Consider the following 18,777-nt stretch of genomic DNA (forward strand, 5'->3'; position numbering starts at 1 on the left):
ATAATAATAATAATAATAATAATAATAATAATAATAATAATAATAATAATGCACACCTTATTCATCCTTGCCCTTCTTGGTGTCAAATGTAGCTGATACAGATTGCTTGGGTGAATACAAAGAGTTGTATAAGGCGGCAATGGTGCTTTCTTTTTAGATCCAGAGCTATTAGACTATTGTTGTCTGATTGTAAATATCCAATTCTTTGGCCAGATAATTAAGAAGACAATGTAAAATCAGCTCCAGACAGTTCTGGATGAAATGAAATTATCTACACACATTTCAGTGTGTTTTATTATTAACCTGGCTTTAATCCAGGATACAGCACAGCATGGCCTTTATTGCACCAATTTATGGTCTTCTGTAGGAGACTGAAGGGAATAGTGCTGCCCTATTGATTCCCTTTGTGGCTTTCGATACTATTCTATTGGCCATGGTATCCTCCTGGAGTAGCTCCATGGGTTAGGAGTTTTGTTTGTTTGTTTGTTTTTTGCTGATGTTTGTATTTCTTTTGTATTTCTAAGTATTTCTGATGTATAAATTTAGATATTTGTAATTTTAGATGTGTAATTTTGGGATTTCTCATTTTGGGTATTTTAGAAATGTTGTGATTTTAATTATTTGCTGTTGTGCCGAATGGTTAGCTATCTTGAGCTTTTATAAGGGTCTGAATATAAATGAACAAATGAATGAATAAGATACATATATGTCGGTGATGTAAATTAAGTGAATTTAACATCAGAAACTACTTGTATGATGCAGATGCTCAAGGAATTCCCTTCACTTCCATGGCAGCTGTAGTTATGTTTTGCAAATAAAACTTGGAAGTAATGATAGAGTCATGGGTTACACTGGGGCTATTGAAGGTGTTAAAAATGTAATCCTTAGCTCTCTCCACTCTTCTGCCAAATTTTCCCAGTTTTCTCCAGATTATACATGCACGCTCGCATACGCAGCCAAGATCCAAGAGTGTACTTTGATAATTGATACTGGTGGAGTTGGGACTTTATTTTCTCTGTCCTTCAAGGATTAGCTCTCCATGTTTCCAGAGACACCTGCTCTAGAGGGTTTTCCAGTTCATGACTCATTTTGTGTGTGGAGTGGGGAGGTCAAGTTATGATTTCTGTAGAAACAGTGGAATCCAGTAGAAGATGCACTGTTGGATTGTGGCCACATCTTAAATGTCTATATTCCACTCTCTAACATCCCCAGCGCTTGATCTCCGAAGAAAGTAAGGCCATTGTGGAAAAATGTGCCTCTCTGACACGGATTTCAACATTTAGCTCATATTTCCTCTAGAACCTGACAAACAAAATGTTTTAACATAATTACTAATACATTTTTTTATTCCAATGACACTATAAATTCTTGTAATACGTTAGTAGAGCATTTTTGTTATTTTGTAGCACTTCACATTTCTGGCTCTCATAGGACATATCAGATGCTTGTTAAAAATGATTATTTAATGCTGATTGTGAAATCTTGAAATACCAGCAAGAGAGTTTAGAAAATGTTCTTCTTAATGCTTTTTGTTTTTAAATTGTTGCTTTGGCAGCTACAAATGCTGATGGATTTGCACTGTATTTCCTGGCTGACTGCAATAATGTAAGTATAAACTTTGAAAGCTATGTATTATATGAAGTTTGTCCCCTTTAAATGTCCTTTATATTTCACTAAGTTCAGTGGAGGATTACTTTACATTGGTTATAAGTTATGTAGATACATTTCTGCAAATGCAGCTAATACATTTACAGATTGTTTAGATTTGGTGCATTTACAAATTTGGTGAATTTACAGTATTTTTGCATTGAATTTCAAAAGTACTCTGCATTAATTTATATATCTTTAGATTTTGAGAGCTGTGGTTTTAAGCCAGTGTATTTATCCAAGTTGTTGAAACTTGTTTCCAAACGTTGACTCTATTAAGCAGCACATACCTGAGTATATGAGTGAGTTTGCCAAATACAAGCCATGTCTACAGACGTTCGGTCTACAGGGTGATAGGTAATGCTCCATCTAGTAACCTTGCTAATATGCATAAGCCCTAAGATAGGTAATTTATAATAAAAAACAAGAAGAGAGGAATGTGACATCTGAAAGTATGGAGAAATATTGTGTGGAACAATGAGAATTTTGTTGTTGTTTTTAAAAAAGAAAGAAATCCTAACTTCTATAAATCTTTCAACATGTTAAACATTTAAATATTTTATAATTTTTGATGATCACCATGTCATCTTCCTTGTATTACTATGCTTGTCTAATTGTATCCCAACATCATGAAGAAGGGTTAGGCAATTCTGACTGGTATGTTAGTCATGTTATATTATTGCATCATATAATATAATACTTTAAATATTTGATGTTTATTGATTCTTAAATTCAAATGCTAATCCCAACTAGGGTAAATCCAGTCAATAGGAACTAGTTAAAGTCCTTTTTAATCTACATTCTTTTGACTCAATCAGCGTCCACATTAGTTGAGATTAAGGACTGGATTTAGGCCCAACATTGCAATCTGAAGTAATCTTGCTACAGAATATATTCCACTTGAATTCATTAAGATAAAATTCTTTATAAACATGCTTAGGATTATACGGTTGAAGTCACTTGTTCATGCCTCCACTTCTGTTGTGTAAATACATCATTTATCTATACCAAGTGTAGGCAAAATTCAGCCCATGGGCCACAGGACCATTTTGGTAGCCCACAGAGGTCAAATATTTTTTGACAATTTGTTTTGCTACAAAACTCCCCAAAAAGATCTCCCGTGGATATAGAGGGCATTTCCAAATGTTTGCAACCTTCTTGGACCCTCTGGAATCAAAATGAAATTTTGTGAAATTTATCAAAAAAATCCATTGCCTCAAAACGCTAAAAATTCCCTTTAGGGGCCTAAGAGTACAAAAACAAAGCAAAGCCAAAACAAAAGCAATAAAGCAGACCATGCCCCTATATCCCATAAAGGATGTTTGGGAGCAAAAAATTATTTTTATTGTACAGGAGCAGGTGTGGCCCTGCAAGGTGTTCTGGACGATTATTGCAACCCCTAGTCTTCCACAGTTGCCCACACTAGATTTATATCATTCTTGACTTTTAACCATAGCTTAATATTAATACAACCTAATTTTCTTATCAAAGGGCTCCTAAGTGTTTAAATGAGAGATTTTAACATTTCAAGCACATAATATTAGCTGTGTTACCTTTGTCTGCATACTGTTTTTCTTTCAAGAAAATTAACAATCAGTGTAACACAATCTGTTTAGATGTATGCTCCATTTTTGATAGATCATATTCTTTTGTAGATGTAAAAATTCTGCTATTACAACTATGTTCCATTAATTTTTAGGGGACAGGGGGATTTAGGCAGACCTGTCTGTATTTCCCACTGGCTTAATCCAACAGAGTAAATTCTTCTGGCAAACCTGTTTCTATCAGCAGACTAGAACAATCTCTTTTCTACTCTACAGCCCCTTGTACACCTTAAAAAGCTGCTCTGGGGAGGCAGGGATACACACACATCACACCAGGGATTTAGGCAAGAAGGAATGGATGGGGGGGAAATATGACATTGGATTTAGGCCTAAATGGCTCATGGTGTGCACCAAGGAATTCCAGAAGAAAATTAGTATGTGCTTTATAAACTGTAGCAAAGCCTTTGACTGAATAGATCATGAAAAACTATGGGATGCTTTTAAAGACATGGGAGTGCCACTACATTTGGTAGTCCTGATGAGAAATCTGTTCTTAAGACAAGAGGTTATGGTCAGAATATGGAGAAACAGAAAGATTCCCAACTGGCAAAGAGGTCAGGCAAGGATGCATTGTATCATCCTACTTCTTCAGCTTGTGCACAGAAAACATCATACAAAGAATAGGCTTGAATTCAGAGAAAGTTAGAGTGAAGATAGGAGGAAAGGACATCAGCAGTGTAAGATATGCAGATGACACCATACTAGTAGCAGAAAATGTCATAGACTTGGAACAAGTCCTTAAGATCAAGGAAGAAAGTGCAAAAGCAGAGTTATTGCTGAACATAAAGAAAACAAAAATAATGACCTCAGAGAATCTACATAAATAATGGGGAAAGAAAAATAGGTAAAGACTTTTCATACCTAGGAAGAAACATTGATTGGAATGGGGATTGCAGTCAAGAAATAAGAAGAAGACTAGGAATAGGAAGGGCAGCCATGTAGGAATTAGAGAAGATCCTAAACAGTAAAGATATATTATTGAGCACTAAAGTTAGAATTGTCAAAGCCATGGTGTTTCCCATCACCATGTACCAATATAAGAGCTGGACAGTTAAGAAAGCTGAGAGAAAGAAAATAAACTTATTTGAGGTGAGGTGCTGGATAAGAGTGCAGAGGATACAATGGATGGCCAAAAAGACAAATAAGCAGAGCAGTTTAAGATAAAAAGAGGCTTGGAGATACAAGGTTTCTATGAATCAAGGCCAACTCAAGGGCAGTTAACAGCAATAATACTCCATCAGGTGTCTTCTCCTGTGGTGGCTGATTTTAATATTATGTTTTCTATGGTTTCATATTCAAACACCTCATAGGTAAATACCCGCTCTCTCACTAATGTATTGCACCTTTGTTGATAACTTATACCTTGGCTGAATTCCTGGGATACATTTACCTGAAAATAATGATTATGAATATATATGTATATGATTTTGGACAAGCACATCTTTCTGCTGACATGCAGTCTTTTCTTTATATAAAAAAATTGCAAACCTAAATACGTAATATGTAGTTCTAGAATTCAAAATAATATTTTTTACTTAATTCTTCTTCATAAACAGTGCCATCTAGTGACCTTAATTAATATTTCGTGAAATCAAAAGGATAAATATTATCTCTTATCTAATTAAATAATAGAATTTTTATTTCTCGTGGATTAGATTCAGAGAAGCAGCAGCAGCTGGTGTGGTTCCTACATCAGTTACATCAGTAGGGTGGTGAACCTACTATGGGGTTTAGTCTGAACAAGATAGGAACAATCTAAGTTGTTGAATTTAAATAATTATAAATAAGTAATAAAACTTTTATTTGTATACCGCATTTGTTCTGCATAGATAAAAATACACATTTGTGCACTCATTGTAAAATTTCAAATTGTTTAGTTTATTACAATTGATGAGAATCTTTAGGGTTTTTAAAATTCTCACCATATTATTTTATAAACGCACCTGTAGTGGTTTAGAAAAATCAGCTGATTTGTTTATGGTTTTCTACATTTTATGTACCAGTAACTGTTTTCCAGATCTTGAAACAAAAAAACATGAACACACAGTGGGGAAGGACTTTACCTCCTCTGAACACCTTAAAATTGCCTTTAAATAGGCTATCTATATCAGAGGAACTTCAGCCAGAGATTGCAATATGAAACATCTGAATTACATAAAAAGTAAATATAGCCATTAGTGATAAGAAAAATTCCCAATTCCGTAGTGTGACACCATTATTTAGCCACCAGAGGTCCACAAAAATGTGCAAACTTTCAAAATGTCCAGGTTTTTTTTTTTAAATCGGGAAAACTCATACTAGAACTGAGGCAGGGTTAGGGAGGCTACTTTGATGTTGAAGCCAAGTTCACTTCCATCTCCTGTAGCATGTATATGGACAAAGGTTGGTTTTCTTTTTAAATACTACACATATTAATTTGCTGTTGTTAACTGCCTTCATGTTGATCTCGACTGATGGTGACCCTGCTGATGAGACATCTCCAAGACCCCCTGTCCTCTACTGCTCTTGCCAACTCCTGCAAACTCATACTCATGATCTCTTTAAAAGAGTCCATCCCTCTTGCATGCGGCCTTCCTCTCTTTCTGTTCTCCTCTACCTTTCCTAGCATTACTGTTTTTTCCAATGATTCATGTCTTCTCATGATGTGTCCAAGGACATTTCTGGCTTGATCTGCTCTAGGACCCATTTGTTTGTCTTTTTGGTCATCCATGGGATCCTCAGCACTTTTCTCCAGCACCACATATCAAATGAATTGATTTTCTTCCTAATTTCTTTTTTAACTGTCCAGCTCTCACAGCCATACATTGTAATGGGCAATACAGTGGCTTGTATGATTCTAACATTCGTACTGTATTGTACAGCTTTGAATTTTAGGATCTTTTTTAGTTTTTTCATAGCTCCAGTTCCTACCCTTTTTGATTTCCTGGCTTCAGTCCCCATTTCTCTCAATATTTGATCCCAGATATAAGAACTCTGTTACTATTACAGTGGGGCCTCCGCATACACTGTCTTTTTTTGCGCGGCTTTGAGCATACGCGCTCAAGCCGCTGGGCACGCGTGGGGCAGAAGGGGCGGCGCATCCCATTCAGTTGAATGGGCGCGCACGCCTGTTGCGCCCTGCGCACCTCCGTGCCGCCGTGCACGAGCCCCATTGTTTACAATGGGGCTCGAGCATAGGCGGAAATCGCCATATGCGGCGGGATCCAGAACGGATCCCCCGCGTATGGCGAGGTTCCACTGTACTACTTTGGATTTATGTCTAGTTTGAATTTATGTAAGTTCTCCATGGCCATTATTTTTGCTTTCTTTATACTGTATTCAACAGCACCTCTGACTTTGTGCTTTCTTCTTTGATCTTCCTTAGTAGTTGATTCAGGTCTGTGAGGTTTTCTGCTAGTATTATGTTGTCATCAGCATATCTCAGATTGTTGATATTCCTTCCTCCTATATTCCTTCCTCCTTCTGTGCCCAAGCCTTCTTTCCTTATGATATGTTCTGCATATAAGTTGAAAGGTAGAGTGATAAGATGCAGCCTTGTCTGTCCCCTTTGACAATTAGGAGCCATTCTGTTTCTCCGTGTTCTGTTCTGATGGTAGCCTCTTGTCCTGAGTACAGATTCCTCATCAAGACTTATCAGATGTGTTGACACTCCCATGTCTTTAAGGGTTTTCCATAGCCTTTCATGATCTATGCAATCAAAGGCTTTGCTATAGTCTATAAAGCACATGATGATTTTCTTTTGAAATTCCTTGGTCTGCTCCAGTAGCCATCATTTGTTTGTGATGTGATCCCTAGTACCTTTTCCTTTTCTGAATCCTGCTTGGACCTCTGGGATATCTCTTTCCATGTATGGTTGGAGCCAATGTTGCAGAATTTTAGCATGATTTGCTTGTGTGGGAGATGAGTGCTATGGTCCTATAGTTTCTGCAGTCTCTTATGTTTCCTTTTTTGTGGATGGGGATGTAGATTGATTGCTTCCAATCTGTTGGCCATTGCTTTGTTTTCCATATCTGTATATCATTTGTTCTTCTCTTTTTAAAATTTGAGGTTCACCTTCATATGGCTCTTCATTCCATGTGTCCTTAATGTTGTCATCTTTTTATATATATATATTAATACAGCCCACCAATACCAGGATGTCTGTATTACTACCAGCAACTGGTCTGTGAATGGCTACTGTTAACAGTGGACCTTATCACACGGGAGGCAAATGCCCAAATCCCATGGATAAATGGGGTTTAGATCCTGGGATTATCCCGCAAAAGCAGCTTTCTGCATGAGTTTTTTGCAGCTTTCTGCATGAGTTAATGTCACATTAATGCTCAATTACCCTGACGTTGTCTGAAAACAATCCTGCTTTCACGTGATATTCATGGGTTTAAACCCTATTTATCCATGGGATTTGGGCGCTTCCCTCCTGTGTGATAAGGTCCAGTATTACCATTGTTTGTACATTACTGTATTTCATTTTACTCTGACCTTGCTGTTTAGAATTCTCCTTGTGTTTGTAGAAACTTTCAACTGAAGATAATACAGTGCACCTGCATCATATGTGGGCGTTTTATACGCTGCTTTCAGCATATGCTGAAAGCAGTGCTGCTTCTTTCAGCGCCATGCACCAGAAGAAATGATGGTGCATGCACTTGTGGCGCGCGCATGCGCCACCACAATCATGAGCCCCCTGAGCCTATGCACTTTTTAGTTTAAGCCGGGGGGGGGGGGGAGCTGAAACTGATCTCCCGCATAAAACAAGGGCACACTGTACTTCATGCATTTAATGAAGCAGACTGTAGTCCAGTAGCTGGCTGCTAGTATTTAACATGCATTCAGATTCAAAGTTTACCTATTTTGCAGAACAATAAGTATCACTAAGGGGCTGAGCAGATGGAGAGGAAAAACTGGGCTGATCCTGGATTTTCCCAAACTATTTTGAAACCCTGCTGTCCACATCCACATCAAGCTGTGCCTCTTGTTGTCCCCCCCCCCCCAAGCATGCACACCATTGCAGGGACACACCACTCAAGACCGGAATTATCCCCCACCCAGCTGCCATCCCACTGGATGTCCCAAATGACCATCCACACAGTCTCACGAGTGGTAGAGTGGCCCTACAGTGCATCAGTGCACCCAGTGACACATTGGCAAAGCACAATCATGGGTGTCCCCATACATACCCCCTTCCCCCCATGTCCCCCTGTTGGACTTTCTGCTTTTTGTATGTTTTAATTAAATCCATTGCATTATTGGCAACTTGATGTGTTTGACATACTTTCACATCATGGGGTGTGTGACAGTGTGTGCAATGGGTTGATGGTGCAGCTAGCCACTTGTATGCCTTTATGCTTAAAAAAAACCACCCTGTATGGCCAGCAGTGGTGCCAATGGCTTCATCTCATCAGTCCCAGGGTGCATGCTTCAAACTATTTCTGTACACTACCTTGGCTTTCCAGCATTCTCACACTCACTCCATGTTGTTTATATGCCAGTGTGATAATGCTTATTTTCTGCATTAAAGTGGAGTATCAAAGCTTCTTTTTGCTCTGGTTTTTAGCCCCAGAGTATGGCTTCATGTTGATTTTCATACAGTTTGGCATCATATGTTATCAAGTCAGTTTGAAGTTGCTTTATTTCGCCATTGCAGACAAACTCCAAGTCAACATTATAAAGCATGTTCTCTAAGTTAAATATAGTGAAATATTTCTAGCATTGTATAAGCAAACTAATTGTGTACATAATGGAATGTGGATGTGAGTTTTAGACTTGCACACTGACTGTCACCATATGTAAACTATTGATTGTATATTGGGACCTCAGCACAGAAATGTTTGTGAATGGGCCCCATGCAGGTGATCTGGTCCATTTACAGCCTGGCCACCAGATTGGATGATTAAAGAAACTCAGCTGTTTTAATTATGAGCATGGAATTATCTGCCAAATTGTCTAATTCTGAAAAGCTTCACAAGGAGCAAATAGTGAACTGATAAAAAACAAACAAAAATCACAACTAACCACCTTGTAAATCATTATTTCAAAAAGTAAAAGTGAATGTCTCTCAAATACTAATCCGATTCCCCCCCCCCCCCCCCCCCCGATAAAACAAATATGATTTAATGATGGGGAAGCAGCCAGACATTTTAACTACAGATTCTTTGTTGTTCTTCTTCTCAGAGTCTTTGTGTGTTCACACCATCGGGAATGAAGGATGGACAACCACAGCTTGTTCCTGCAGGACCCATTAAGCTTGGCACTACAATATCTGCTCATGTAGCTAAGTCTAGGAAGACATTATTAGTAGATGATATTTTAGGGGTAGGTTTTTCTGTCTTGTTTTAAAATAATGGTGTGCTTGACAAAGTAATCTCAAAGATCTGTGTACTGAAAGGCATGAGTGTGTGACTGGAAACTGAAGTTTAAGTGACTCTTCATTTGCAAAAGGGAGTTAAGCCATCAGAGTGGGTGGGACGAGGCTAGCACATTAGCTATAGAGGCTCTGAGCATGCCAGCAGGAAGTTCTAGGCACCAGAGATTTTCTACCAGTGGTGTTTTAACTGTCTCTAATGCAAAGTCTTAGAGGGCATCTACTTAAATCTACTGGATCCAAAGCTATTTTATTACCGAGAAAGACAGCAGTTTTAGGCCCACATGTCACACAGAGCTAGCATAGTCAGTTCTGGCATCCTATTGAAATCAGTCTGTGTGTGGGTTAAAAAGAACTGAGAAAAGGATTCAAGTTGGGAGCTTGCAATGATCTGATACTGTACAGTGACTTACATAAAAGTCTTCCTCTTGTAGTTTTTAGAAATTATTCAGGGGTATTAAATATGTCATTGTATTGTATTAAACATTTTATTCATTATTCTAAAAAAAATAAAATAAAATTCTACAATCCTCCTCCACCACCCCCCCCCCCCCCCCCCCCAAAGTTTTTAATTGAGAAAAATGCTTTTGGGGGAAAATGGGACAAAAGATTTTTCCTGATTTTTTTTTCATTTTCCTCTCTGTTCCTACATTTCTGGCTGTAGTAGGAAATAACAGACCAATTCAAAACATTTCTGTTTCCTCAGAGTTAAACATTAAAAACCGAGGAAGAGGATGGCTTTGGATTATAATGAGGAACTCCTTGAATGTCTCTTTAATCAGCTTAACCTAAAAAACTCAGATCCCATTTAGATAATTAAGATTAAAAGAATAATAATTTCTGCAACATTTCAGCATTTGGTGCACTTACATTCCTTTTTGTAAACTTCTTAAATAGAGCACTAATATTTTGATAACTAAGGACAGATTCTATAATAGTATCTTGTGCAGGCAAAATGAAGAAAATGGAAACAAGTGGTAATGCTAAGTAAAACAAATGTTATACCACCAATATAAAAATATACCTGTCTTTCTAGGACGAGCGCTTTCCCAAAGGTACTGGACTAGAATCAGGGACTCGTATCAAGTCTGTGCTTTGTTTGCCAATTGTTACTGCACTTGGTGACCTGATTGGGATTCTGGAGCTTTACCGACACTGGGGCAATGACACCTTCCATCTTACTCACCAAGAGGTAAGGCCTAAATGGAACAGTGATAATTTACAGTTTCCTTTTAGGAGGTTGTGAAGCTGCTTTTATGATTGTGGCTCAGATTTGCTTTACAATTATAACACTGTTATAACACTATTATATAAATAAAATGTTTAAAATATAGCCCAGCTTTTGAAAAAGGGAAAAGCAGACATTCATAGCTGTAAATATAATTCCACCTCTAGGAGGGCTTTCTCCATCTTAGCCCCAAACCTCTGGAACGCGCTGCCCTTCGAGCTCCGCTCAGCCACCTCCCTAGCCCAATTTAGGAAGGGGCTAAAAACCCATCTATTCGAACAAGCCTACCCCTGACCAGTAATTCCCCCCCCCCCCGCGTCAGCATTGTATGCCGGCATGATAATTTTATTATTTTTATTGAACTGTTTTAATGTATTTTGTATGGTTTTTTTTTAATTAATTGTACTGTTATCACATGCTGTTCACCGCCCTGATTTTCAGAAGGGCGGTATACAAATAAAGTTTTATTTATTATTTATAATTTTGATCAGAGGAGTGAGAAGTAATGTTCACATCTGCTGTTTTTATGTTTCTCTCAAATGCCTCTCCCTTGACATGGAATTTCAGATGTATATTTAACAATGTAAACATCAGTGGCCTATGGTCCAGTGCAAGAAAATGCCTCCTCACACCATTTCATGCCGGGGTGCCCTTTTTGTTTGAACCACAGGCCAACAGAGGGGAAAGTATGGGGGGGGGGAGGTTGATGTTGTGCAAAAAATGGCTAGCAAGGAAAAGTTTACACGTGCCCTGCTCTTACCCCTCTTCCTCGCAGAATCAGAACCTACCCAGGCTTTCTTTTATTTACTTATTTTTTAGAAAATGGATAAGTGATTTTGTTACATGTATTTGCATGCAAAAGTCTGTCCTTCCCATATACGGGGGATTCGTTCCAGATCCCATAGATAGAACATGTAGCAGTTTCAGTTCCATCTGTGGTGAGATGTATAAGTTGATCGATAACATTTTTATACATGCATTTTATTGTTAGGCACCTGTAAAAGAGTAGGATTCCTTAAAAGGTATAATAAAAGCAAATCATATAAAGGAGAATATATAAATTATTTGTATTACAAGTTAATTAAAATTATCTAGAAGTATATTTGCTCCTTCTTTATAGTTCTTATGTATAGATGCTGAATGTAGGCAGAGCTTCTTTTGGAAACATTTCTGACAGTTTAGGAATAATAATATCTGTGGGAGTGGGTAGGGCAAGGGTTACAGATTCCATCCCACCTTTGTCTTGACCATGGCTGAGCAGCTATGTCTGAAACATTCATATACCGCTATCAGCTATGTCTGTGTCTGGACTGACATTTTCTTTGGAGAGCTCACTTTGTTCTTTCTTTATTTGTAGCCCTTTGTCCCACCTCTGGTTAGCCAACATGAATCTCTACCTTCATATAGAGATCATGACAAAGAAATATTGATTGCTTCTCTGTGAATGTAGTTCTTCAAGTGGTCATCTTGACAAATATATCATTGCCTGCTGCAGGTGCAGTTATGCCTGCGCTTCCACATTTATAACCAAAGTATCAGGAGCTGAACATAATGATAATGCAAAAGCCACATGTTTTTGATTGTGTGGTTAAAGAATGGAATGCGACGCACACCAAAAACATAGGTTAGCTTTTTACATTCAGAGAACAACAGTTATAGGCAATTAAACTGTTTTTATGAGATAATTTAAGTGACACATAGACTCAGAACTGTAATACTGGAAAGTACCCCAAAGCTCATATAGTCCACCCACTGCTGATATAGGAAATAATAATAACATCAGCAGCAGTAACCAGCACTCCACTATAGGGATACCATGGTCAAAGGTGTTGAAAGCCTCTGAGAGGTGCAGCAGAACCAACAGGGACATCTCCCCCATTTAGACCCTGCAAAGGTCATCCACCAAAGTGACCAAAGCTGTCTCTGTCCCATAACAAGGCCTGAAACCAGATTGAAATGGAGATAGATAATCTGTTTCATTGAGGAATCCCAGGCACTGGAGGGCAATCTCACAGTCTTTTGCCTTGCCCAGAAATGGAATGTTGGCTACTGGCTGATAGTTATCTGATATAGAGGAATTCAGGGTATGCTTTTTTCAATAGATGCTTTATTACTGCTTCTTGGGACCCCACCTTGTTGTAAGAAGGCACTGACTACTGCATTCACCCACTTGTCCAGTCCCCCTATAGCCCTTTTAATGACCCATGAAGAACAAGGATCAGGCAGACATGTTGTAGCTCTAACTTTTCTAAGGAAATCCAGTTATACAGCCCTGACAGATGGCCGTCCAACTTACTCACCAAAACCTCCAGCAAAAGAGTATCAATTAGCAAATAGCCCTTACCATCAAGACATTCTTCCTAGTGTTTAGTCAAAATCTCTTATAATTTGGATTTATTGGTTCAGGTCCTACACTCTGGAGCAACAGAGAACAGATTTCCTCAATCTACCATGGGACAGCCCTTCAAATATCACTGTGATATCATTTTTCATTCTTCTCTTGGCTAATCATATTCAAACCTTATGAGTTGTTTCTCATAAGACGTTTTTATAGACCTTTCATCATTTTATTCACATTCCCTGGACATATTCCTTCAATTAACCTTCAGTATCACAGCTGTCATATGAACATTTCATTGATGTGAAGTCGAAGGCTTTCATGGCCAGCATCCATAGCTTTTTTGTGGGTTTTTTGGGCTATGTGGCCATGTTCTAAAAGAGTTTCTGCCTGACGTTTCGCCAGCATCTGTGGCTGACATTTTCAGAAATAAAAACATCTTTCTCTGAAGATGCCAGCCACAGATGCTGGCAAAACATCAGGAATAAACTCTTCTAGAACATGGCCACATAGCCCGAAAAACCCACAAAAAACTATTTCATTGATGGTTTGTTTCAGTTTTGCTGCTACTTTTATACTGTTCTTTTATATTGTGGTATTTTAATGTTCTTATTTCAATGCTTATGTTTATTATATTGTAATTGTAATTTAAAGTATTTCAAGAAGGACAGAATATACATCAAATAGATAAATATTATCATCTTGCTTTCTGTTAACAGAACCATGTTAACAATGTAGTTAATGTTATATTTAAATGCCAATCTTTATGCATGCATGAACCGGAGTGAAGAAAGATTTTTATGGGGTAAATGTTCTTCACTCATTACTTATGTACTTTAAAACAAATTGATCCGAAGTTGCTATTAACCTCAAAAAGGCTGAACCTGTTCTTTCCGAGAGAATTTGAAAAGCCAGAATGTGTTTTCTTTGTTTCAGGTTGCAACAGCAAATCTTGCCTGGGCTTCAGTAGCAATACATCAAGTAGAGGTAAGTCTCTGGATTAAATTTTAATTTTTTTTAAAGCAGTGAACTAATTTGGAGGACATTAAAATTATCTGAATAATGTCAAAATTTGGACAATGCAATGATTTTACTGTGTGTTTCCAAAAATGATTGATTAACAACTCTTTTTTAACTTGAATCCAGTCCAAACATTATTCCTTCATACTTCGAATGGTGTACCAAAGACATCATTACCTTAAATCTTATTGTTAGTCCTACCTAGTCCAGATCCACTAAGGCAACACTTAAAGAAGTTCAAATGATTCAGCTCTAAGAGGGATTAATAATAGGGTTCATGCCTTTGGCCTCAGATCCTCCAGTGAGCTCAGCCTTTTTCTTTCACCAAACCTAGATGACAATGCGGAGGTCTTGCAGTGACCCTTCCTGCTGCCATGATTGTATCAGTATCATGAGCTTCACACACTCAGTTCCCATGGATTCAGTTGGCCCTACTTAATCTGAAAGGGACTGTGCCCACTTAAATATGATTTTGTGACAAGTCTGTATTTTTTTAAAAAATGTTCATTTTAGGATTTTTTTCTAGATCCAGTGTTTCATTAATTAATATAAAAATAATTTATAGTGTCTGATATGCTTGAACATTTTCATTGGTCCCTTTAGCTGTAACTGTAAATCAATTTTAAATCAGTAGGGTTTAAATCCCAAATGGACCACTTCAGATTATCAAAATTATGTGAGCTAAATGTATTTGGTTGGTCTCAACTGGAGTACACTGAGAAATACATAACTTGGAAAGTCAGCATTTTATAAGTCTACGCTAGTTGGAACTAACATTTGGATTTAAGCCTTTATAAACAGCATTAATTCAGTCCCCCCCCCCCCTAAATATTTACACCAATAATTAAACTTGGCAAAATGCAGCCCTTTTTCATTTTCTGTACTCTGAAAAGAACTTTTCATAGAATCATAGAATTATAGAGTTGGGAGAGACCACAACAGCCATCCTGTCCAACCCCCTGCTATACAGGAATATACAATAAAGCACTCCTGACAGATGGCCAACCAACTTCTGTTTAACCCCCCCCCCCTTAAAAAAAGAAGGACACTGAGGCAGCATCTTCCGCTGTCAATCAGCTCTTACTGTCAGGAAGTTCCTCCTAGTCTTTAGGTGGAATCTCTTTTCCTTTTGGGGCAAAGGAAGTGGTAGAGGATAATACAGCTTGCTGATCTGTTATTGGCTGTCTTATAGGTTACTGCTACAAGATGGAGAAAAGGTTATCTATGTTAATTAGAAAAGTGGACACTTGAACTTTCTCAATAGGCTTAGTGAACTGGATAGAAGGATAGAAGGATAGGTAGTATCCTAGGTTTTTGTATTCAGTGATTATATTCAAAGGAAGGGACAGACAGTAATCCCAACAGAAAAACGTTCTGTTTTTCAAAGATGATAGAAATAATTATCAGAGATTCAAAACACTGCAGAAATAATCCATTTTGAGACTACTTTAACTGCCCTGGCTTAGTGCTGGGGAATCTAGGGAAATGTAATTTATTCTGGCACCAGAGCTTTCTGACAGAGAAGGCTAAATGTCTCACAAAACTACAGTTCCCAGAATTCCCCAGTATTGGGCCAGGGCAGTTAAAGTGGTCTCAAACTGGATTATTTCTGCAGTAGGTCATTGTTTTGGACCACAGTTAGTATATCTGTATTTACACAATAAATGACCTCAAATTAAAGTTTGATATATCTGACTTCTTCTGCTTATATGTTCACATATTACCAATATATTTCAATTAGTCCTCCTTAGTAAACAGGTAGGATGTATGTTCCACAGATTCACTCTAATTCTAATCTTCTGCTTAAGTAAGCTATAGTTTATCCAATCCAATCAGGTGTCCAGGGGCCTTGCCAAACAGACGGAACTGAATGACTTCCTGCTTGATGTATCAAAGTAAGTTACAAATGAAACATAATCACAATAGCAGCATTGTTTACATTTTTTCTGGGTAATGGATACATTTTTATTTCTCTGTGTTTACTCATCCCTCTGGGAATCAGTCTAAATCTTTCCATTATTTATTTCTGTTTAAGATGAAAAGCAAAAGACTATCAGAGGCATAAATTATACATATGCTAAAGAAAATTTAAAAAGATCATTATCAGATATTTTCAATAGGTACCAATTCATTGGGCTGAATCCAGATTTATTCTTACTTACATGCATTGAACTCAAACTAGTAATGTGGCTCTCTCATTTCAGTAGGTATGACTAAATCTAGAGGCAACACTTTTAATGTAGTGAGCAAATATTGTGCCTGTTGCTAACCATGTTTATCTATATTTATCAACAATACAGAAAGATTAAATAAAAATTATTAGAATCTTGATTACTTATTTTTCTCAATTCCAGTACAGTAAAATTAATATATCTATCTACCTACAAAAGGCTTAGTAAAAAGTAAGAAGTTCTAAACCTAACATCCAAATCAGAAATCAACTTTTACTTTATAAAAGTACTTCCTTTACTTAATTAAAAATATCTTTGACTTTATGTTACTCTTATAAAAAATCAAATGCACAGTATGGATTATCAATAGCATATTCACTATAAGTTTTAGGAATGAGTGTAAAAAGGAAAGAATCTTCATGCAAAGAAGATAGTTCTTTTATATTTTTCCTTGTGGGGCTGGATGCAACACAAAATAAATTCATGGAAAAATAGTTGTCTCTTGGAAGCACCATAACCTGAAAGCTTGTGAATCTTGAAAATATGGTATGTTTAAAATATGTTTTTGCTAATAAATTTGGCATACTGTATATCTTTCAATAACTTTGAGTGCCCTTGTAAAGGTACCACATCTTAAACACAGATAGATAGCTGTTGTAGTTTGCAGAAGAGAGGACAGCTTGTTTTTCCAGACACAACTTGCTACACCTGACTAACAGAATGTTTGCTAGGGTGCACATAGGACTAGGCTTAAAAGCCTGCTGGCAATATCCTTCTGCCACTGCAAATGTTGGGGATGAAGAACCTTCAGAATAGGCCAAAAGAAAAACTGAAATAAAGGTTGCTTACGGCCTGAAACAGACAGGCGAAAAGGACTACGATGTGACTGCAGTAGTGGCATTCACACTGAGCCCATGGTGACCGCATGTGCCTGGCCCCGATCTGGGGCACCGCCACGGTCCTGAACTGGACTGTCAAAAGGGAGCAGATTTTTCTGCTCCTTTTTGACCTGGTTCTTTTGGGAAGATATGGCATAGATGTAATTTCCAGCTGCATTCAGGGCATGCGCCATCTAAATGCTACTCCCCAAATGCAGCTGGAAACCACGTCATTTGGCCTGTCTGTTTTGGGTCTATGTTATGGTTCTTGTGTAATAATTCATTAGTTTCATATTAAGTTACAGCCTGGTATAACAAGATGTGGCAATTAGCTCTGATTGAAAAAAATATTAATAAGTTCCAAATGATGGAAGGAAATTAGCTCTGATTGAAAAAGTAATTAATAAACTCCAAATGACTGAAGGAAAGAAAGAACACAGGAACACAGTCTTACTATGATTTGGAATTATTTGAGGGAAAATACAATGCTGGACTTCCAAGACATTCAAGCCTTTTTGATTAGTTGCGTAAAGAAACACTATCAACATTTTTTAAATGTTATGTATTAAAACTGTGTGATTTAATATTAACCCTAACTGGGTACTTTTGTTCCTTGGAGAGGAGAGTATTATGGATGATATTATAGTATTAATTAAAGAAAAGAGAAGGCATATAATAGTTATATTTTTGACTTTCTTATGATATGAATTTTTTAACCTTTGTAAACCACTGAGGCCCAGACTTTGGAAGATGGTGAGCTTACTATGATGACGATGATGACAATAATATGGGGGAAAAATCAGAATTTATTTTTTTGATAGACATTTTTTAGCAAGTCCAAAGAAGATGGGTTACCAGAAGTGTTAATGTTTAGGAAGATTGTAGCTGGAGTTTTGACTATCATCCTCTTTCTAAAAGGTTGTATGCTTAACACAGCTCCTATGAACCTGCACAGAATTCAGGGGACCTTTCCACTGTGGTACAAGAGCTAGAATTTGGGTAGAGATAACCGAGGCCTGGACTGAGTTCTCTGTTCACCCAAGAAGCCCACTGGGCAAGTCATTACTTTTCAGTTTAACATACTTCATATAATTTTTGTAAGGATTATGCTGCTTTGAGCTTCTTGAGGGAATAATAGGATACATATGTAAAAGGTAAATATCCCCCCCCCCCACTCTGTGTATGAGTGAGTGTTAGTGAATGTGTAGGTTCCCAAAGAGGTGAGGTGCATATTATTCCTGACAAGTCCAGTGTTCTGTCTAGTCTTTGTGCATGTATATAGTCTGGCAGTAGAGGAAAAACCACTGTGTTTATTTTTAATTAAATGCCAGCACAGCTAATGACTGAATCTAACTTTTTGTGAACATTATTTCTTCTTCTGCAGAACGTATTTTGATAACATAGTTGCAATAGATTCTCTACTTGAACATATAATGGTAAAGTATATTTCTCTTAAAGTTCAATATTATATAAATTCTTATCAGCACTTTTAAAAAAATATTTGACATATGTACATATCGTGTCCAAATCTGT

The 18,777-nt window shown here is 37.4% G+C and overlaps 1 protein-coding gene across 8 annotated transcripts in view; it reads left to right on the forward strand.

Moving 5' to 3' along the window:
- PDE10A (phosphodiesterase 10A) overlaps nt 1-18,777 on the forward strand; it is a 398,987-nt gene that overhangs the window by 323,266 nt on the left and 56,944 nt on the right. For 7 of the 8 annotated variants that reach the window (XM_042479399.1, XM_042479409.1, XM_042479371.1 and 4 more), the window contains 6 exons: nt 1,556-1,605; nt 9,420-9,560; nt 10,646-10,801; nt 14,112-14,162; nt 16,014-16,090; nt 18,629-18,680. In XM_042479399.1, coding sequence (XP_042335333.1) covers nt 1,556-1,605; nt 9,420-9,560; nt 10,646-10,801; nt 14,112-14,162; nt 16,014-16,090; nt 18,629-18,680 — 527 coding nt within the window. The remainder of the gene's footprint in view (nt 1-1,555; nt 1,606-9,419; nt 9,561-10,645; nt 10,802-14,111; nt 14,163-16,013; nt 16,091-18,628; nt 18,681-18,777) is intronic. The other variant, XM_042479390.1, reaches the window with a different exon arrangement.

Source organism: Sceloporus undulatus, chromosome 1 (assembly GCF_019175285.1).
Source record: "Sceloporus undulatus isolate JIND9_A2432 ecotype Alabama chromosome 1, SceUnd_v1.1, whole genome shotgun sequence".
Classification (NCBI taxonomy): Eukaryota; Metazoa; Chordata; class Lepidosauria; order Squamata; family Phrynosomatidae; genus Sceloporus; species Sceloporus undulatus.